This window comes from Hesperophylax consimilis, chromosome 6 (genome assembly GCF_061612785.1).
Source record: "Hesperophylax consimilis isolate HC1 chromosome 6, BYU_Hcon_1.0, whole genome shotgun sequence".
Lineage (NCBI taxonomy): Eukaryota > Metazoa > Arthropoda > Insecta > Trichoptera > Limnephilidae > Hesperophylax > Hesperophylax consimilis.
This window is the reverse complement of record NC_142841.1, coordinates 40,556,933-40,580,549: the sequence shown is the minus strand read 5'-3', so window position 1 is coordinate 40,580,549 and position 23,617 is coordinate 40,556,933. Positions and strand designations below refer to the sequence as shown.

The 23,617-nt window shown below is 33.7% G+C and overlaps 2 protein-coding genes across 2 annotated transcripts in view; one reads left to right on the top strand and one right to left on the bottom strand.

Annotated features, from left to right (window-relative positions):
- The window catches only part of Ance-3 (angiotensin-converting enzyme Ance-3), a 220,325-nt gene that overhangs the window by 40,401 nt on the left and 156,307 nt on the right, over positions 1–23,617 (top strand). Inside the window, exons 8-9 of the mRNA XM_089632689.1 lie at positions 18,277–18,520; positions 18,604–18,702. Of these exons, the coding sequence (XP_089488815.1) occupies positions 18,277–18,520; positions 18,604–18,702 (343 nt within the window). The remainder of the gene's footprint in view (positions 1–18,276; positions 18,521–18,603; positions 18,703–23,617) is intronic.
- Positions 18,933–22,114, bottom strand: Vajk1 (chitin-binding protein vajk1). Its single transcript, XM_089633002.1, has 2 exons — positions 22,038–22,114; positions 18,933–20,103 (listed from the first exon to the last, which is right to left on the bottom strand). Exons 1-2 carry the CDS (start codon positions 22,112–22,114, stop codon positions 18,933–18,935), a joined length of 1,248 nt encoding a protein of 415 aa, XP_089489128.1.

Genomic DNA, 23,617 nt, shown 5'->3' with positions numbered 1-23,617 from the left:
TGGGCGTTGGACAAAGACAAACAGAAAAGGTATCTAACTACATGATTCCCGATTCTGATTTGAATTCTACCATGAATTAACATTTACAAAAAGTATAACCTATTTGTATTAAAACATAACATAATTTTTTGAAACCAAATTTAAAGTATGAATTAAATTAAAGTAACCCTACAACGGTGGTCACACGTTTTACATATCAAATATTCCAGAACGACAAAAATGTGTATATTCTTTGTATGCCTTCTATCGTCACGAATATAGGAAATAGGAATTCAAATCGCTTTACAAAAGGAGTCTAGAAATGCTCGATTTCAAGCACAAAAGTGGTTTTTATTTATTTTGTTAACAATTTTTATTATATTATAAGAAAGCAAAAAATATAATCAAGGTAAACTGTCGCAGATAATCTTGGCGATAGTAATAGTAAACCATTTCGTTGTAAAGATTAATCGGAAATAGTGATTTGAAACGCTGTCAAGTAACAAGTTTTCAAACCAACTGCCTGCATTACTATACCAAGACTAGCGGGCCACAGTTAATGAAGCTTAGTTTCAAAGTATTGAGCATAACGAGTTATTGTATAATATTATTTTCTAGTATGGTATATACAACGGTTAATTTATTTATTGGTATACTTCCTGATACATGCGAAGAAAGTGGTCGTCTGGGTCTGTAGGTGATTTATTGAAATCATGTTTAACTCGAAAAGTCACTTTTTATAAAAATGTAGTAAACTGAATATTTTAAAGTTGTACGGTAACCTTGAGGTTTATACATAGTATAATGATGTATGATTTTAACTACATATAACAACAGGCATCGAATTTACAAAAATATAACAAAAATCTCTTCTTTTCCACCACTTACAATACGTTTAACCATTGAAGAAGATAAAATCAACAACTCTCGATGAAAATATGAAAGAGAAGATACATACAATAAAAAAGTAACTCGAGACAGTTCCTTAAGTCTTGCCGGAACTGGAGTCTCCACTAATTGAGCTATTGCCATCTAATTACATTCCGTGGTTATAGGAAAAATGTTGTGACTCTCAAATTATCGTAAGCAGAATGATCGTAATCAAATGATCGTAACTCTCAAATGATCGTAACTCCCAAATTATAGTAACTCTTAAATGATCGTAAGCAAAATGATTTTAATCAAATGATCGTAACTCTAAAATTATCGTAAGTAAATAGTAAGAAAATGATTGTGAGCAAATTACAATAATAAATTAACATATTATTTGATATAATGTACGTGTAATCATTTATTTTTATTAGAAAATGTACAATTTACGTTCAATTGTAATTTATAATCACTTACGATAAAATTTGCTTACGATCAAATGATGATTACGATCTTTTACACACGTCTTTTACTTACGATCATCGGATTACGATCAAAACGTCGGTAATCACATACCGTTGTCCTTATCAATCTCATTATTTTATTAGGTGGCAATAGGCCAATTTAGTATATTCACAAACTATTAATACCGTTAAAATTGTGTAGAAGATTTAAAGTTTTTTTTAATTTTTTCCGACTTTATGCCCGGATTAAATCTTCCCCACAGGAAAAACTAAACCCTTCCATACACTTTTCCACAAATATCATCTAGTCAATCCACACTGTGCAAGTGCATTATATAAGCATAATAAATACAAATCACCAGAGATCAAATGGGAAAATAATTTACCGACTCCAGATATTTTCATATCAGAGGGTTCGGCTCGGTAGAACTTCTAATTGGACCTATAAATCCTACTGATCCCAATAATATAAATATTCAAAAAATCTTTCGTAATTCTACATGTATTTAATTTTAATTTTGCTTTTTTATGTATAAATTCTTTGACAGGTCCAATACGCCTAAATTTTGAATGAGAGAGCTAGGTATAATCCCAGTAGCCGAAATAACAAATGGTAATATTTTTATAGTCTGAGAATACCAAAATAATTTTATCTCATTTCCTTAATCTGTGATAAATTTTTATGATTATGATTATCGTAGTAAAATATACTATTTTCATTGTTAAAAAACGATCTAAAACCGCACTTTCCAAACGGTTACAACTGGCTACAACGTTATTATGACATGATAACGTTAATGTCTGGTAAGACGGCTGTCGTGACCTAAACGCCGTAGAATTCACGAATTTTAAATCGTTATAGAAAATTCCTTCGCCAGGATAAAAGTTAGATAAAAATTCTTTCACCATCGTAATTTTTTCGAGAACAAATGAATAAGAAACAGTGAAAATACTCACTATATAAACAATGATTAAATATTACGATGAGACTTACAAGCTTCAATAAGTTCATCTCAATAAAATTAATATATTATATTTGCTGTATTATATTATGCCAACATCCAACCATCTGCCTACTTACAAGTGATGATTTACTCATAGAGAAATTATCGCAAATCATTATATTTATGTGGCTAGATTTGGCAGAGTAACGAGTAATGTATGTATGTTTGCACGTGTTGTTTACAAAAAGTTATGTAATGTTAGATTTACGTCATGTGATACTCATTTTGAAGGAGGCCAATAATTGCAGATCTGATGAAAGTGTGCCGGAAAGTGCAATATGTGAGAGTTTTAATTTCAGGGCAAAAAACGAATCTTCTTTATTGCTGCAACTAAATTTGTGAGTAATTTACTTACGTAAATGCCACATCAATAAATAGAGTTTGAAATAGATTATTGATTAGTCATTCACAATCTTCCATAACTTTGTTTGTGGTTTCGAACAATATATATATATGGCTTTTCGTAGCTTTTAATATTTTTGTTTAATACGACTAAACACATCTGACTGTTTTAATGGTTTCTTGAATTGTAAAATATATTATTTTACACGAGGTTTTCAGTGTTCTTAAGCGATCCCCTAATATCCAAAAACTATTTTTAAATTGCTGAAGTATCTGGCATTCCCCGGGCTTTATTCCGCTTTAAGGGGTTGGAAAAGATGGTGGGGGTGTTTTTTCGAAATCTCATGTAAACATTGTTTACCCCTTTTTTGAAGGATGAGCGTGCGAAATTTCATCAATCTCGTATCAAAACTGTGGATGTGAATAAAAAACCATTCCACTTATATACCCAGATAACCCTTCTTTATTGCATTATAATACTTGCTTAAGTCCCCGGCGTTGCCCGGGTTTTACGCAAAGTCTTGGAAATCAGATGTTGACAGTAATTTTCCCCATGCTTTTAACGTCAAAGTGTGCAAAATTTCATCAAGAAGCATACAAATTCTGCTTTGAGTGGGAAAATGGGATGGGAGTGGTTTTTAGAAATCTCTCAGTAACGTTCCACTTTTTTTGAAGATCAAATGTGCAAAATTTCATCGATCTCGCAATAAAATGTAGATTTACCAAAGCCCACACACACTTTTCTTCATAAAATATATTTTTTAAATATACTTAGATTGTGTTTTTATTTCCATCTCTTGTGAAAAATCGATAATAATGGATATTGTAATTCTATACATGGCATAAAAGAAATAGATCCAAAGATATCATTAAAAGCGTATGAAGAAATTTATTTTATAATGGATATAAATTATTAAGATCAACCAAAACCAACACATTTACACAAATATTGCTTAAGCGCCTTTATTACCGACGGCCATTTTCCTTTCCAACATTTCATTTGCTCAATTTAATCATTGCCCAAGCATCAAATTTATAAATATAATTACCGCATTTAAAACTGAATCATATTAGACAATATCTTCAGTCGAATCGGAGTGAACGTGCCAAGCAGGCCATTAGGCGCTCGGAAGCCGTGTTTTGAATTAATGAAACTTAATTAAATGCAATAAATATATTAAACGTTTAGATATATTTTAGCGCCAACAAGAATGCATATTATTGTCGGCATGTTATGTAAATATATCGCACCGAAAACCCCTGTGGTCGCGCTGAAAGATAGGTACTCGTTCTAGAACAATTCATAAAGCTAAAAATTCTAACATTGAGATTGGGAAACCGCCATTCGTAATCGAAATGATGCTTTTGATCGATTTTTACTGTGTTTAGTGACTAGAGTTGTATCGCCCGGTTCCCAACCTTCCTCTCCCCCTTTCTCTTCTCTACTTTATTCGGCTTCCTAACATTCACCAAAAAGCGTCATTCCGAACAGTCGGGGCACTTTTGCACTATCGACCGATTGGTATCTGAGTAGTCCAAGGCAAGAGGTTTCCACCCAGGTGTCTTGGGTTCAACCCTAGCTAAGTCCTCCATCATTGCACTAACAACATTTTCCGCTTATAAGATGGCTGTAGAAAATATTCAAACATCGATACCTTATTCGTAACTCGATAACGTTCACAGTTCCAAAAAAATTTACTTCCATTAAAAAAAACTAATAGCTCTGTCCAAACACAGCGATCCTTGCGTCGGTGTGTGGAGGCAGTTTCCAATCAACAACAAAAATAATTGTCAAAAGGACAAACGAAATCAATTCTAATCTTAATAATAACTTCGGGTATTACTGGCACTGTTACAGGCCATGCTTTCGCGAGGTCTGGAAGAAACTGATGACATTTCTAACGCTAATGAGAATGTACCTTAGACATATAAAATATTTTTTGTTTAAGAAAGCACTGCGCGCTTAGCTGTCATTAATAAAGCATCAGGTATTCTGCGCAGTTACCTGTGTCTAGTGAGAAGTGTGTCAAGGTCAATGAATTTAAGATTCATTCGAACAGATTTTAAGAACGGAACTTATATAATTGGATGTTGCCTCTGTTTTAAAAGCGTATGGTTAGCTAACTATTTGAGTTACTTTTTCTAGTACATCTACTTACTTATTTTTACACTAATGGTTCTGTTAACAGTAGTAGTAGGTACCCGCATCCACAAAAGTACGTTACTAATTCTCTAATAAATTTTAAGTTTGTTAAATTTTTAAGTAGGAACTTAAAGACTTACCAATTTACTTATAAACCATTAGCGTGCTTACACGTTAGCCATATATTCAAAGTAAGACTTGCTTCAATAATTAAATTTTACTTTGAATATATGGCTAACGTAAGCACGCTTATAAACCATTAGCGTGCTTACGTTAGCCATATATTCAAAGTAAGACTTGCTTCAATAATTAAGTCTTACTTTGAATATATGGCTAACCTAAGCACGCTTATAAACCATTAGCGTGCTTACGTTAGCCATATATTCAAAGTAAGACTTGCTTCAATAATTAAGTGGATGCAGCAGATTTAAGAAACGGAAAACGGAACGTACGAACAAATTTACAGACAGATAAAAAACAACGAATCAAGGGATATTTATACATGTACATATAAATTTGTTTTTGGATTAAATTTATGACAAAAACCTCAGTTTATAATATTTAATTATGGAGCGGCGCCCTGGCAAGTCCTAGATGCGTTCGTATCTTTATATTCTTAGAAACTTCTGTTTCAAATTTTCGTTTAAGAATCACCAGATATTTATTTATTAATTAGTGAGGGTTGGGTAGGAATCAGTGTGTACAGGAGTGACATACGAGTACGTTGAATTGAAATTGAATTCATCACTCCCACTGCGGTGCAAGGCGATGTTCCGAGAAAGACCTGTTGGAGAGGTCAAAAGATCTCTCTCAACCAGTCTCTCCCGATCTGGCCCGGTACGCAGTTGGTGGGCAGACGCGTCCGCCGCCATGGCCCGGAAAAACCTAACCCAATGAACTTGGGCACCCCTGCTAAGTCACCATACTTAGCAAACTACTTGAGGTGATACATTATCAGATATATAATGAGCACTCTGTAGATTCTCTAAAAAAATAAACGCATAGATAGATGATGGACTCTTTGCAGGATTGGGTTCCTTTACTTTTTTTTCAGGAACCGTGATGTCAATTGAGACGATCATTGTCAGGGACCGTGATGTCAATTGAGACGATCATTGTCAGGGACCGTGATGTCAATTGAGACGATCATTGTCAGGGACCGTGATGTCAATTGAGACGATCATTGTCAGGGACCGTGATGTCAATTGAGACGATCATTGTCAGGGACCGTGATGTCAATTGAGACGATCAATGTCAGGGACCGTGATGTCAATTGAGACGATCATTGTCAGGGACCGTGATTTATTTTTTTATTTTTTTATTTATTTATTTATTTTATTTATTTGCAAAAACAGTACAATTGAGACGATCATTGTCAGGGACCGTGATGTCAATTGAGACGATCATTGTCAGGGACCGTGATGTCAATTGAGACGATCATTGTCAGGGACCGTGATGTCAATTGAGACGATCATTGTCAGGGACCGTGATGTCAATTGAGACGATCATTGTCAGGGACCGTGATGTCAATTGAGACGATCATTGTCAGGGACCGTGATGTCAATTGAGACGATCATTGTCAGGGACCGTGGTGCCAATTGAGACGTTATTTTATTTAAATTTTTGATGAAACTTGTTTCCAACTTATTCTGTTATGAAAATCAGATCAAATCGGTCTACATATTCATAATTTCCTTGAAAGGCGAGCGCCTAATAGAAACGCACATTTTGCCAAGAGTTTCCCTAGAGTTATTCAGACTTCACTATTAACCAATAAAGTTTGTAGTCTGATTAAAACAAACAATGAAAAATGCATCGTTAAATTGGTAATAAATTCGAGAACGGAGATTTAATTATGCACAGAAAGCAGCGTAAAGTTCGATATACTCATATTTACAGTCAGAAGCATGGAATTAAAAAAATCTATGGATTTAAATTTTTTTTTTAATAAATTTAAAATAAATCAAATTTAGTAATGTTATAATAATTATTAAGTTCTGCAAGTATTTCTGTTATTTTTACAGTTTTTAATGTGACAGCTGTTTCGGCTTTTGAGGCCATTATCAAACTGTGGATATGTCCACACGGCGACGACTTATTTATATGATTTTATTTATCCCCACCCATTTAAATTTCTATAATGTTAAAAATGATTCATTAAGAATTGGAATAACCAAAATATTTGGGAATCCAGCAGTGTTTGCACACCTGTTAAAATTAATGACCTAAGGGTTTTCTTAATTGTTGGTACGTGGGTGATTATGTTAAGGAATTATATTGTTTGGGTTTTTTGAAAATATTAAGCAGGGGAGAATTGATCATTTTTGTTTGATTATTAATTAGGGTTATGGTATTACAAAAATATGTAGGAATGATAGTAATTGAATGTTAGCTAAAAAGCGCGGACTTTCGAAAAAAATCATAAAATTTGACTTTACTTGTCAACATTAACCTAGATAAATTACAACAAAAAAATACACATTTCAAAAGAGAATCAAAATAATTTTCTGTCAAAAAATGTTATATCATATGTACTTTATCGCTTGTCTGAATTCTTGGCCAATCAGCTCTAATTTTGATAATGACGTAAAATGCTTTTCTCATAAAATATTATATCATAGGTAGGTATTAAATACATTTAAATTCAAAATGCATCCGAGTTTATTGAACCAGAGTTTGCAACCACAGAGAGACCCAAGACCGAAATTAATGTTTTTGTATGATAATTTGGCTGACAATTGGGAACGTTTTTCAATTGCTGAATAGCTGATTTTTACTCTTCTCGATTCGTTGTTTTACGCAGCCATTATTTCTATCGGAAATGTTCGTGTCTGTTTCGATCTCTTCTGGTGAATCCTAGAACAAGTTGCTTTACTTTCAACTCGGATCTTAAATATACTAAATTTTAACCGAAGACCACATTTTTCTTTGTTCTATTCTGATAGTATTATTATCTTAATAACTGTACAGTTTAGCATTGATGTATACGGATGTGGCGCCCTCTGTTATTTTCAAAAAATAATCGTTGAAGTTTTCAATCCGGAGCAGTGGGTTTTTATCTGCTAGTTTAAATTATTAATATGAGACTAGTTCAAAAACATCTTCATTATAATATCTTGACAGTACATATTTACAATATCTATATATTATAAAAATCCAATTAAGTTCTCCATAAGGATGTGCGGTAACAATCCCGAAGTTTATTTATAACTTTGATAAAGATGTTGGTATATAGATTAACTTGATTATTTACTAAATCAAATATGTATCTTAAAACGAATCTTTCGACCGTTTTGCTGTTACAAAATCTACTCGAAAACAAAAACACGTTGCTCAAAGATGATCATATCTTTTATAAACGCCATAATAATATGTAATACCTGCGTACAATGTTCGTAATTTCCAACGTTTTATACAGTAGATACCTTGTAGGTGCTGAATGCTGAAGTTTATAAATATGTTTGGGTAGTAGTTTGGTTACTATACAGGATGAGGCAAAAGTAATCACCCGATGTTCTTTTGCTGTAATTTTTTTTTAATGATAAACTTTGGTACTGCTTGTTATTTCGCGCTCTTGCGTAAACCAATTTATGTCTTATCAATTTGTATTCTGCATTTGTTTACTTCACAAATGTCAAAACCGAATTAACATTTGGCGCCATTTGCAAAAGTTATAGCATTTTCCAGTAGGGTGATTACTTTTGTCCCACCCTGTGTATAACCTACGGTATTTTAGCGACTTGCAGCAACTTTTCGTTTCAATTGTAACAATATACGGTCAGTTTAAGGTTGGTTGGGAAAGACGATTTATACTGGTTCTCTTTAATAAGTAAGAAATAATAATTACAAATAACGGATATATTAGCTATCAAGTAGAACCCTCTATTGAAAACCTTGCTGATGGTGTACTTGTTTTCTTCTTCAATCATCGTCTGAAAAATATTTATTTTTATTATTGAAATGGTTAAACGTTTAATATATTTTTAAAAGTAAAAACAATGTTTTTTTAAATCTCAAGGTTGTGGACCCCTTTATGAAAATTCACTTCACTCCACTGATGAGGTTTAATTATATGAACCTTACAAAGTATTGAACAAGTCTTAATACAGGTTGTTACAAGAAATACCTGACATACTTTAAACGGCGATGTAAGTAATGTAGGTGACATTTTGGCTTCCGGTAACATTGATAAATTCAATAAATATTTGATATTTGGGGTCGCGGTGGGGGGTTCGGTGAAAACTCGGCTATGGCACAAGTGAAAAAGATATTTGTATGTAGGTATTAAAAGGTATTTGGTGACCAAAATTTTATTGGCATATTTTACTCCAAATAATGTCAGGAATCACTAGGCTAAAAGTAAATGTAAGAATTACTTCTCTTAATTTATTGTAATCAAATTTATTTTAATTTCAAGATATTATTTTAAATATATAATAACAATGATACATCTCTTAAGGCGATGCACTACGTCGTATAATATTTTAAATTGAGCCGCTATCAATAACAACCCTTACGTAGATGGCGATAAGGTTTAAATTCCCGCTTAACACCATCCGCCTGTTTTGATTTATGCAGGAAAAAAACATGGCCAAGAAGTGCCTTTTATTTTATTTTGTGGATGTTCAGGCATAAATATTTAATTTTCTTTCGATCATTTTATAGATAACTTAATTTGCCACTTTATACAGTAAAATCATAACCGAAAATGGGTTCGTAAGTAGGAGATTTTGAACTTTAAAACAGTTTTAATATGCCTTATACATTATTTTTTTCTGGGCTTATAAAAAGACTTATCTAAAAAATACTCGTTTATTTCAAAAACCAAGATGTATTCTACTCGCGGTATTTAATTAAAGCATCTGAAACATTTCTAGGCGACCAAATTTTCAAACCAAAAACACATGATTTTGCATTACTACGTATGGCATCGCCTTAACACCCTGTGTAATAATCTAATATATCAAAGGCAATGTTCATATGTTTGTGCACTATAGATTAAAAATCTACCCGATAATATTTTAAAGTTTGTTCTTATTAGCGCCATGAGTGTTTAGAGAGTGGTTTGATTACTTAACGTCCAATTAAAGTCGATATAATGTAGTTTTTTTTAACAGTAACATTGTGGTATACAGTAGTGAATGATTAAACAAATCGGAGACGCCCTAGAAAGACATCACCGGGTCCACTAATATATTAATAAATAACATAATATTTATTTTGATTTTCATTATAAAATACTGAAAATCATGCTCGCAACATTCTAGCAACCAAACTTACATGTTCATTTCACTTTATCTCCCCATTAGCTTCACAGAGTAGCAGTAGTTGTTGTGTAAATGAGTTCGTCTCAGCAGCGGGTAAAGCTGTCCATTGACGTAACGTGTTGCAAGCACTCACACTAATTATTTATACATTAGGAAGCTTGCACGGATCAGTAGATAATTTTCAACACAAGAACTTATTAAAGTAAATATTGTTAATTTTCTTCATTTAACGTAAGAAGTTAGTTATATCAAATTTTTTATGTTATTTGTGTATTTCTAAAAGAATGCATAAAAAGGGTGAAAAATAACATATGTTACAATATGTTCATATGTTAAAATATGTTCTCATTCAAAATACCTATCTTTATCTATGCATAATTTATTTTAATAACCTTCCATTAAATTTAAAAAATATCGAAAATATTCAGGAATTTCACCTTAAATTAAAAAATTACCTTAAACTATTATAAGTCCAAAATACGTTTGCTACTTACATCTAGAAGTAATATTGTTTAAATCTTGTGTTGTTTTCTTTATAAATTATTTACCTTAATACTAACATGTACATAATTGAACTAGAATTCCCTCACCAAACACAAGAGCATTGTCTCTTTATGGTGAGGAAAGGCTACTTTAATTTCTATTGTTTTATATCTTATTTTATCCTGTATACTTATCTTTGTAAAAATATATTTTTTCAAATATTAAATATAAAAAAAAAATAAAAAAATTAAAAAATATATATCTGAATTGATTGGCTTGTTTTTAGATGGCCTGACAGTAATACCATCGGTACATCATTTTTTAAAGAGAAAATATCCCTTTTCCCCAAAAAAATCTTAATTATTAAGTTACAATGCTTCACAATGACAAGAATATGTAGAATGTTCAACTAACGTCAAGACCTTGATTTTTTTGGTATAAGTCAGAATGTTTTTGTCGCTCACTATGCAATTGACGATATTTTGTATCACTTTAGTTTTAGCAAGGTCTTGAATTGACTTGACACTTCTATTTTCTTATGTTTTCCCTGTTTGTATCTGCTTTTATACTTTACTCTTGCATTGTACATTGTCCCAAATCTCTTGTCGCTTTGTTATATATTGGACGAAGTCCGTTAATAAATTAATAAATATAAGATACGACCCAATAGAAAACATTTTTTTTATTGGACTGCATTTCTTTTCTATAACTTTTGAAAGTTATACCCAACAATATAATATATCATTGAAGAAGAAGATAATTCTGATAGACCTAAATGAAACACGAAACAGAACAAGATATAGAGAAATTAATAAACGATAACGGTCTCAACTGGGAATCAAAAACAGAATCAAAATTTATTAAAAAGAAAAGTTGTTCCAATAAGAAAACATAATATTCATTTTGACTTTTAGAAAAAGTCAATAGCTACACCATTTAAGTAAAAAGCGGATATGTTTATCTGAGACACTATCTAATCAATCAAAAAGATAGCTACCAAAATTATGAGAAAAATTAGTAGCAAGATGATGTTGTTAATTCTGAATTTGAAATATGAAGTCGAAAATAGACAAAATAAGTAGTTAATGTATTTACTTTTGAGTATTCAACAATTTTTTATATTTTTTTTTTTGCTTTTGACCATCCTTCTATGCTCATTTCTCATAATGTACCCTCCGCCAATTAGAAGCGCCCGAGAACCGTAACGATCGGTTGCATAACATAACATGCATTGCGTTACGGCCAGCTCGGCCGCAACCGGCAGCGAGTGGCCACTTGGTCTACTGTACGCAATAGAAATCGGATTACCACTGCTGCATGTTATAATTCCTCTTAAGCCTGTTTTACACTACAAGTATGAAAAATATAAAATAATAATCGTGTATTAGGGCAACGTCGTTAAACAAAAATAATATTTTAATCATTAGGGGATGAAATTTTTATTGTTTTTATCTTTCTTTGATATGAATACCACACAAGAATCCCAACTGCTACCAACCGTCAGCCAATGAGCCAGTGAGACTATGGCATCCCCATGTGGGTATTTCTGAATTTGAGACCACGATGAGACGATGTATGAATGTGAATGAGCCAAGGAGTGTGTGTCAAGTCTCTTTTTCAGAGTGTGATTATTTTCATATTTTTTCTAGAATTGCTGTCGTAACCTTTGGTTTCATGTAGGTGTATTTTTCAATTATTTCGGTGTTAACTTCTAGATTTAAATATAAAGCTTGGTGTTTTCTCTTTCTAACACCGTTGAAATCATTCCTCTCTCAATGCCAGTAAGGGAGACACAATTATTTCTATTAGACCATCCCATCATAGTATGAGCTGTTCGCAAAAGCCAACAAATTGACTTAACGGATAATATCTATTTGTTCCCAAAACCGAACTAGTCCAAATATTAATTGACCATATTCATAGATCTATAAAGTACTAATTCTCAATTAGAAATATATTATATATTAGTGCAGCACCCTCAAGGTGATTTAAATAAAATCGGCGCTATTCAAATCATAAATATGTTATTATTAGGTATTATTCGCACAAAGGAAAAAAGAGGTTTTGAAAAATAACGCTCTACATTTTCCATAACTCAATCAATATTAAATATTTTTTCCGTTACTTAACGGTGTTTTCTGGTTCTATTACTCTGTTATGTCAGAAAATCTAGTAGAACGTGCTCTGTGTTTCAACAAACCACTTACTCACACACGCATAAGACTGTACGAATATGAAACTCACTCACACAGGTGCACTGTTTAATCCCTACTTTGAATCAAGTGAAAGTATGTACATGAAACTTAATATCTTCACTGCGGTAACGATCTTATATATCAAGAAAACTGCTTTTTTAGCCAATCATAAAATTATGTTTTCAAGTCACTCTAATTCATTAAAGTAACATTTATTACTTTTAGGACGTCGGCAATAAATTTTCAATGTATAAATTTGTACAGTAAATTTAATAATTGTATGTTCAATATTGGCAAAAAAATTGAACCACTAATATTAGTTGCAACAATGTAAATAAATGTTGAATGCTACTTAAATTGGTGGAAAAATCATAATGGAGTCACAATTGTATACTAATATCTCGTCGAAACATATTCCGCTATTATCACGTGAATAGCAGTGAGCGGGGACCGGTTTCAAAAGTTTCCGGTAGTTCGGCGTAAGAGGTCGAATTGGTCCGATTGGAGATAAAAACACATTTTGTTTTGGTTCGTGTCTCATCAAAATATATACCTAATGCATTAATGGGGATGGTATGAATTCTCGATTGTTCAGTTCCAATTTAGAAAAGGGCAATAAAAAATATTTTCTGATAAAAAAATTGTATTTTACGTAAGTACTTTATCGCTTTTGTTCCAAAAAACTCTGACAATTTAAAAAAAAATTACAATGATTCAAAGCAAAAGTTCTAGAGTTCATTTATTTTGGCGGCTCGTGACTTTTGGGTGTACTAGAGTGCTAATATTACAAAAAAAAACAATTATTGACGTTTTTGTAGCCGAAATTTTTATTTCGATAATTCTGTTTTTTGTATGAAGATTTTCAGGAAATGGTCAGCCGGATATTTCCAGAACACCTTCATACAAAAACATAACTCAAAAGTCACGAGCCGCTACTGTGACATTGAACCTGAATACCTCGGTAAAATGCCGAAATTGGATGAGAAATTATTATTATTTCAAGTTTGTATAAGACATAAACAACTTCCTTTGACTGGAAAAGCAACGTATATATCTTATGTATCTTTCCATGAACTATTTTATGTCATTTTTGTTGTTTGTTTTTGGGGTGTTATGCCGTGTTGCGCTAACTCCTTCTTTAGCCGACGTTTCGGACAGCGTTGCAGTGTCCATCATCAGGGCAGATCCGGTAGATCCGAAGATGTGTGATCATCTTCGGATCTACCGGATCTGCCCTGATGATGGACACTGCAACGCTGTCCGAAACGTCACACATCTTCGGATCTACCGGATCTGCCCTGATGATGGACACTGCAACGCTGTCCGAAACGTCGGCTAAAGAAGGAGTTAGCGCAACACGGCATAACACCCCATAAACAAACAACAAAAATGCTTTTGGCCGTGAAAATCTAAAAACTTACCTATTTTATATCAGTTTCTGTTAAACGTTTCAATTGAATCAAACATTGATAACAAAAAAAAAATCAATTAATTAGACAGAATCCTGTAGATAGATTTTAACAGGTTGGTTGTGTGTTTCTTTTATTTTATTTTAAATAAATACAACCCGCAGGTTACGAATATGTTGGCTATATTTAATTTCTACAATAATTCTGCTAATAGGAAATTAATTCAATAATGATATATGCATTAATAAGGGTATTTTTTTAGCAGATGGAATAAGGTAATTGATTACTTTAGCGTGCGACCGTGTTGAATATAATTGCATAGATCAAGATTTAGTTAAGTTAAAGTCGCTGTTTTTTTTAACGTGTGTCAACTAAACTTTTAACTTGCTGCATATTTGGACAGTAAAAATATTTTTATGAGAACTGTTTGTAGAATGTGCAGCTGATGGTTATGGTAACGCGCGTTAAAAAATATAGACTCGACCCAAAATTTTGTGATCTGTAAATTAATCTATACATTCTAAAACGTTGCATGCCTATAAAATATTAAATAACAAAACAAAACGTGTTTTTAATAACTTTCGGAGGTTATATTTTATATCACGGGAATTTCATATAATTAACGTTTCGGCATAACAAATGTAAAGATATTATCTTAAAAAATAACGTATATTTTTTGGAACTTAAAAACTTTAGAGTTAAACGATAAACTTGTTATAAATCAGTAGAAATTGGGCATGCGGGGCTTAAGGATAAACGCGACACCCATTATATTGTAAGTGTTCATAGATGGCGTTAATTCATTTATTTTATTACAATACGCTTTTTGTAAGGTATTGCTTTACAATATTAAGATAAATTATTTGTTTGCGCCCGTACACATGCAATATGAATATGGATAAATAATTGTGTTAGTTTAAGCACTCAATGATTTCGAGAAAGGCATACAAATACAATATTGTATTACATTTCTTGAAAGAATTGAGATTTAGTTAAGACAAAACTATTTATTAGTATTGTACGTTCGCACAGAACTAGAATATTAACTCTGAATATTTAAATTCTGCGAAACAACCCGCCATAAGAAAATTATACAGTTTTTCAGGGAAGGTTCCAGGAACTTGGAAATGCAAAACGGGTTTTATAATAGATCATATTCATTTCATTTTCCTTATAAATTATTGAAAATTAATTCCCTTTTCGACAGCCATCCATTATTTCAAACGATTTGTAATGTAAATACAAATTTATTTATAAACTCCCTTATCAACGCATACATACACAGCTTATGTAAACAAATGCTGAAGTAGCGAATATTTATAATAGCACTGAAAGAAATTACAAAAAAAACATTTCAGTTATTTAAAAAAAAAAACAGATTTTAGTTTACATTTTAATATTCCCAATAGATTAACTGTAAAATGTAGTTAATTTAATACACATTGATACGTTTATACTGTATAATTGTTTTGTAATCCTTTTTTGAAAAAAAACGTTTTATTGTGTATTCAAAGGTAAGTTATTTAAAGGTCTGTCATTAGGGTACCTACACGAAGAGAAATATTTATTGATTTTTTTATTAAGAATCTCTTTAATTTATAGGTATGAATGAATGAATCAACAGGTTTCCTGATAAACTTTTAGTAAAATTCCAAATACATTATCGCGATGTTGGAATACGTGTTAGAACGGTGTATTTTTTTAAAATGTGAAACCGCACAAGAGTCCCATGCTCCCAACCGTCTAGAGGCAGCGAGACTACGGCATCCCCATGTATGTTGTGAGGCTGAAGGTATTAGAAAGGAGAGTTGGGGCAGAGGAAGGTGGGGAAGTACCAGACTATTCAGACCCCGTCACTAAACATGGCCAAAGAAATTTCAAGCAAAGTTTCAATACGAATGGTGTTCTTACAGCAGGGCGATACTGAGAGAATCTTCCACTCTGGAACGTGCTGTAAATACAATACATATTATTTTAAATGAGAAATTTGTTAAATAACACCAATTGATTAAGTAAAATTAACTTGCGCATGCCGAGATTTTAATCTGCGACCTCCAGCTTGCTAGTCGAGAGCCTCACCCCTCGACCACGGAGGACGTGTATTCGAAATTTGCTAAAATTTTATCAGGAAACCTGTTAATTCATTCTTTGAAGTCCTATAAATCCGTTTTTAACCGGATTTCAAATAATTTGAAGAGATTCTTAATAAATTAGCAGTACCTACTCATTTATCTTCATGTATTGATTGAGGTTTTCGTTTAAATTAAATGCTGTACTAAGCAATCAAGCAGTGACACAGTTCAATTCGCATAACGTATAACGCTTTTTAAAATCATCCCATACATTGAACTGAAAAATGAACTCATATCTCTGGGTGTAATTGCTTTGAACCTTCCTGAGAAACTAATAAAACTAAACTTTTTAAATTGATGAATAAACACATTTAAGTATAAAAAAATTACATACCATTTTCCAAATGATGGTTTTGCCTCTAGTACATTACAGTACACATTTGGAAAGCAAATTAATAATATATTCGTGTATTCCAGTTCACTTTTGATAATAGAGGCATATGAATAATAGGCAACCACTCTGAATGCATTAAATTTCACAATTATTATGCCTCAATCTCTTCGGTGCCTCTTGTAGTGTGAAATGGCGTTCGTTAATTTAACACACTTATTCCTTTATTAGGAAAATAAGCAAGTTGTGGGTGCTTAGCAAGCGTGCCAACACCTAGGAGAAAATATTATGCTAAAGCGAACGATTTGTACTGTTTTCTAACAATTTAAAGAAAGGTAATAAATTATTTTTAGGAGATTTCATTTGAATTTTTATGACATGAGTTTTTATTCACGATGTTTATAAATAGAAGATCCAATCATCGTCGTTGTTGCCTGATTCACGTAACTAATTTCTGACTGTAATTAAAAGATTTTTAAAATTATTATTGTGGTAACAGAACAAGTAAATGATAATATAATATCATTTATGTTTCAAAAATAAACACAGGTAGCAAAAATTTAGAAGTCAACAGTTTTGAATTTACGCCATTGAAATTACACTTACACCATTTTGAAAGTGATCTTTTGGTAGAATATTTTAAACTAAATATTAGAAATGCTTAGTGTTTTACTACGATATTAAAGGTACTAAATGATTAGTATTCAACTACGATATTAAAAGTACTAAGCAAACTCGCAAAATATTGTATTTTACTATTTCATTGTTTGTATGTTATTTATATTTAATGATAGTGAAAACAAGAAAATAATTTAATAACAATCCACGAACCTCTTTGATATATATTTTTAATAAACCAATGGAATTACTACAGTACCCATGCATTATACGATTTAGAATACCACGTGAAAGAAATGCAAATATATAGCAATTAAATCCATCACTTATGGGACACTTGGCGTTGCCTCTTACGGATTAAAGTAACCTATCCATTTAAGGATGTAAACATACACTGCGAAACAAGGCTTAACTTATAAATTGCTGGCATAAATCACTAACTGAAAATCTAAGCTGTGGATAGAAAATTCCACTTTTAAATAACGATCTACGTTGTTTATGTAACAAGCATGCCAAACAAAATACGTTTTATAGAACCACTTAATAATTATACAACACATGCAGTCTCTACCCTGTTTACTTGAGTCTAAACATGTTTTTTCTTACTGAAAAATATTTAAAATTGTGTCAGAGGAAATAACTTTGCTAAAATATTTGCCTTTACACAAAATATCCATGCAGAATAGCTGTGAACATTTCATGACGACTGAGTTCACCGTTTGAGAGCTTTTGAAAACACACTTTCTACTTTGTAGATGAGATTTTGAATACAAGAGTTACAGTTTTTTTAAACCACTTTCGTCCACTGGGTAAATTATATAATATCATGAATTATGTGAAACTTGGTCATCGAACTCAGAATTCACTTTAAATAATGTTTTAAAACAAACTGAACACACATGCTTCCGAGCAAAGCATTTGACGTTTGCATTTAAAAATAAAACCTTGGCGGAACAGATTTAACAAATAATTTTGCATTTGAATTCTACTCAACCACCGACCGAGTTTAAGCTACTAAAACGTGACGTGTTTGTTCCAGGTTTCCATGAAGCTATCGGTGAAGCAGTGGCACTCTCGGTGTCCAGTCCTCGACATTTGCAGACCCTTGGGCTTGTCCAGAAGTCCATCAATGACCTGGCTCACGATACCAATTACCTGTTTGCAATGGCTATGGACAAGGTAGCTTTCTTGCCTTTTGCCCTCACAATGGACAAGTGGAGATGGGACGTTTTCTCAAAGGACATCAGGAAAGAGCAGTACAATTGCCATTGGTGGAGGCTCAGGTAATGAAACTACCATTACTTGGATTGTGTCTATTAGTGAACTTACAATATAAGCAACTAATTGGATGGTTTTATTTTTTTAGGGAACAATACAGTGGAATCAAACCTCCAGTGCTGAGATCCGAAATGGACTTCGATCCCGGTTCAAAGTATCATGTTCCTGCCAATATTCCCTACATTCGGTAAGTGGATTGCATATTATTCATCAATCAGTGTTTTTAATAATAATAATAAAACAATTGGACTAGGACAGAGAAAATAAAATTGCTGATATACGTTTTCGTAACTTAATACATTTATTCACAAAGTACAGTTGTTTGCCTCGTATACGTTCGTTCTCAGTCTAGTAAAAATACGAAGGAAATATTTGGATATTCTTAAAACAAGTTAAATAACAAGATCAAAGGAGAAATCAATAGCCATGGTGGCTCTCCTCACCGCCATACCCTCCTTCCTCACCGCCGTAGGATCCTTCGCCTCCTCCACCTCCATGGGATTCCTCTTCTCCTCCGTAGTGCGACTCCTCTTCCTTCTCGTGCACTGGGTAGGGGACCTTGACTTCATAAGGCACGCGCTTCTCTACGGTATAGGGAACATGCTTGACGACGGTGTATGGGACGGGGTTATCATAAGGCACCTTAACTTCAACGGGGACCTTCTTCTCGACTGGGTAGTGGACGATCTTCTCAACTGGGTAAGGGGCATCTACTGGTACCTTGACTTCATAAGGCACTGGCTTGTCTACATGTACTGGCACTGGCCTGTCAACGTGGACCTTCACGGGGTAAGGGACCTTCTTTTCGACGGGGTATGGGACTGGCTTGTCAACGTGGACTGGTACTGGCTTGTCTACGTGCACGGCGACTGGCCTGTCAACCTTAACCTCCACTGGGTAGTGAACGATCTTCTCAACTGGGTAAGGGGCTGGGACATGGACGGGTACCTTGACGGGGTACGGAACGTGCTTGGTCACTGGGTAAGGCGCTGGTACGTTAACCTTCACTGGGTAGGGAACGTGCTTGGTCACTGGGTAGGGTTGGGGAACGTAGACCTTCACTGGAACGGGCCTGTCAACATGGACCTTGACGGGGTAAGGGACATGCTTGGTGACTGGGTATGGCTTGGGAATGTGCACGGGAACCTTGACGTACTCCTTGACAGGGTAAGGGATGTTCTTGACCACTGGATAGGGGTGGGGCACGGGCACCTTGACGGGAACATGGATGTGCTTGGTCACTGGGACGTGGATGTATTTCTCAACCGGCACTGGAATGTGCACCTTCTTGATGGTAGTGAGGGTTTTCTCTAACTCTACATGATGTCCGTGGTGATATCCCGAATCGCCTCCGAAATCAGAGTAGCCACCGCCATGGCCGAATCCACCATAGCCGAAGCCGGATGCTCCTCGCTTGTCCTGCTTCTTGTCAGTGGCGGGCTCGACCTCCTTGGCGGCGGCGGGGGCTGCGGCCTGACCATCCGAGGACTCCTTTGTCTCCTCGGCGGTCACCGCTAGTGCGGCCACGCACGCCAAAACTAGAAAGCTCTGCAAACAAATTATAACCGTTAGTAAATATAAATATTTTCTTTAAAGTGGTTATATTTGGATAGGCAGATCAAGTTAAGGTAAAGAAATCCATACCAGCCAAACTGAAAAGGTGACTACTCCTAAAGTATATATGAAAAAATAATTGAAGATAATGTATAAATAAATAAAGATGACGGAACGTTTGTTATTAGGTGGCAATAGGTGGCTAGTGGTAGAGTCGCCTTTCCCGGAAAGACTTCTAGAGGATCTGGGTTCGAGTCCCAGTTGCGATCATTAACTTTTTTTTATTTTATGTGTTTTTATCTTTTTCGTTTATTGAAATTATCTTCTTCAATGAATGAAGATTCCTCAACACCTCCAATTACGCATTTAACAATATGACAAACGTACACGATCAGTACTAATGTTTTGAACGAAAACATAGGCTCTCTCACAAAGACGTGGAAAAGATAAAAAACGAATGTTTTAATTAATAGATGTATCAATAGATTGCCGTTAGATTTCAAATATTATCGGATTTCAACCTTGTTTGATGTTCGGGGGGAAAACTTGGGGTCACCCATTTTAAGATGGGCAACTAAATAACCTACCGGCTATCTGATGGGCGAGAACCGTAAAGAATCAGCGAAACTGAAGACATTTGTGTGAGGTCCAGTTTCAAGAGGAGGCTCAATAAGATGAAGTCAGTTTAGTTCGTGGTTGTATTCACTTCCGTAAAATACGATAAGTAGGATCATACATGAACCATGGGTGTGCGAGTTCCATTTTGGCCAAAAAAGGTGCAGTCAATTTTTTTGAGTTATGTTTAATTATGTGAATTTTCAAGCTTAGTGTTTTCCAATGCGCATGATATATAATTATTTTGCGTGCAACTTAATGGCTTTGGAAAATGCACCGTCCACTTTCGATTGTTGAGTAAACAGTCTGACAGAAAGTAGGCACAAGTTAACATGCAATTGATTATTTATTGATCGTATAAATCGCGTGCTGATCGCTTTCAATAATCTACATATCGCTTCGGTGAATTAACGTGGTTTATTGGAATGTATTTCTATTGCGAGAAATTGTGGTTTGACTTGGGAGGGAAATCGAAAAATTTGTTAAATCTTTGGAGATAGATCATGTAGTTTTTTTTTAGAAAATCACTAATACGTGTAAAGTTGTTGGCCAAAGTGGATATTAGTCAATAATAAAAGAGAAATTGTTATATCATAAAATGAAGCATAATGTGTACAAAAAACAAAACAAATCTTTCACGATTAATTATTTAAAAAATAATTACAATATGAAATATTATTATATAAGAATGATGTATTTTTAATGGTCTTTTAAGACTATTCTGTATATTTTGTCATACGATTTACTTAAAAATCCATTAAATTAAATAAAGAGAAAAAGTAAATTAAAAATAAAGGGTTGTGGCACCCTTGTGTTTTTTAAAAATTATTTAAGACTATTATATTAAGACTTACTAATTAAACACGTGCATCAGAATTTAATGTTTTTGTAGCCACATTCGTTAAGCTTTAAAAAATGAACTAAACTAACCGAAAGTTAAAAAAAAACAGATAAATTGTATTTCTTTGTAATCATTAATGAGCATTGAAGGAATTGCGGAAGTAAAGCTTTTTAACATGAAAATTTGAAACTACGTTATCCATGAAGGCCGACCATTGTTAAAAGTATAAACACCTTACTGGAAAATTTATAATTGGTTTAAAAACATTTATAAATAAACACAACCAAGAAATTAAAATAAGGTAAATAACAAATGAATTCACTTTTCTTCACGATTTTCACAGTTTTGATTGTGGATAGAACGCTTAATTATTTAGAATTGTTGTTTGTTTTCCTTACCAGCAATCTCATTGTTTCTCTTATGAAGGGAGCGGTAAGCAACGAGCTACTGATGCCAATTGCAAGCACGGTCTAGTTTATATATCTGACACCTTCCCCATAGCTCCTTTCTACTGATCGCACATCCATTCGATCAGCCAATCGGGCTCGTTCGCTGTAAAGCCGTGAAAAGCGAACAAACTCTCACCCATCTTTCTCCCACGGTGAGCGAACCCCGTTCACCGGAAAGAGACAGAAATAACCCAAATATTGCGGAAATTGAACGCACTTTTCATTCCCCTCTATTTCATTTACTTTGAGGGGATTAGTGAAATAATATAGCGAACATATATATTATGTAAATTTATAGACATTTACGGAAATGTTCGTAAGTTTTTTTTGTTGCACTGATGTCTTCTAATAATTTAGTACGTCTAAAAAGGCCTTTTCGTTAAAATGATACATAAAATCGTAAGAAAACAGTATAAATACGAGAATATCTGTATTGATACGAAATAATAATACAAATATAATAAATACTTGGTAGATGTATTAATTATAAAGTAAAAATAAAATACATGCATGCCCATACGGTTTGCTTACAGGAGTTCATTATTTATTTCTACTTTGTATTTCAGTAAAACAATAAAAAATATATATTTAATTTAAATTCCTCATTAGAAAAAAATCCACAGAACGATATTTACTACCGCGGTTATGAAATCTCTGTATGAACGAGTTGGAAGCAAAGTTGGAAAGAAATAGTTGGTCATTAAATGGAACTACAAACGACATTTTTTTGTGTTCTACTAGGTACACAGAACATTATCAAAATGTGTTTCAATTTTCTGAAAAAATATACCATAATATCGTAAAACAATTCATTAAGGAACCGTTGTAAACAGATTGTAGTCAACTAAATTATCGAAAAAGCATTCTTTTTTTTATTCCAGTAGTTACTATACTACTACCCCAGCTTGGTCTGTATTTCAATTCTATTAGTTACTTTACTACTACCCCGGTTTAGTCTGTGTTTTAATTCTAGTAGTTACTTTACTACTATCCCGGCTTGGTCTGTGTTTTTAAAGTAGCTTTTCGTGATTTAAAACCTTAAATCAAGAAAGAAGTAATGTAGCGACTTATTCTTGACCTTTATTGAAATCTTCTTTTTTTATATTAACTCCTCACAGGAGGCCCTGAAGAAAATAATTTCCCTCAGGGCCTATTACATCTTTGGGGATGCTGTGTGGAGGGTCTTTTTGTGGAGAGGAAGGAGTGAACATGGGTCTTGAAGAGTCCCAAGTTGTAGGAGGGAGGAAACACAGAGGCCGACAGTTCGTTCCACAGCCGAGCTGTTGAACCTAAGAACGAATCGTAGAAGCGACCCGTTCTCATGTGACAAATTTCAACCGTGTACAAATGTTGGGCGCGCGTTTGGCGTGTATTCCAACTACGCACCGGTGCCGAAGGGATCAATGACGCTAGTTCCTCAGAGCATCTTCCATTGTAATACCGATAGAACAAGGACAGCATACCTACCTGACGCCTGTGCTCTTAATATTTCAGTCCGTTTGTTAAGATTGGGGAATCTATCAAACGGACCGCCCGTTTTTGCACAGAGTCAAGGGTTTTTTTCAGGTATTTAGGGGCTCCGGACCAGAGATGGCTGCCAAATTCGACAGTAGGGCGCACTTGCGATTTGTACAGGGTCAGCA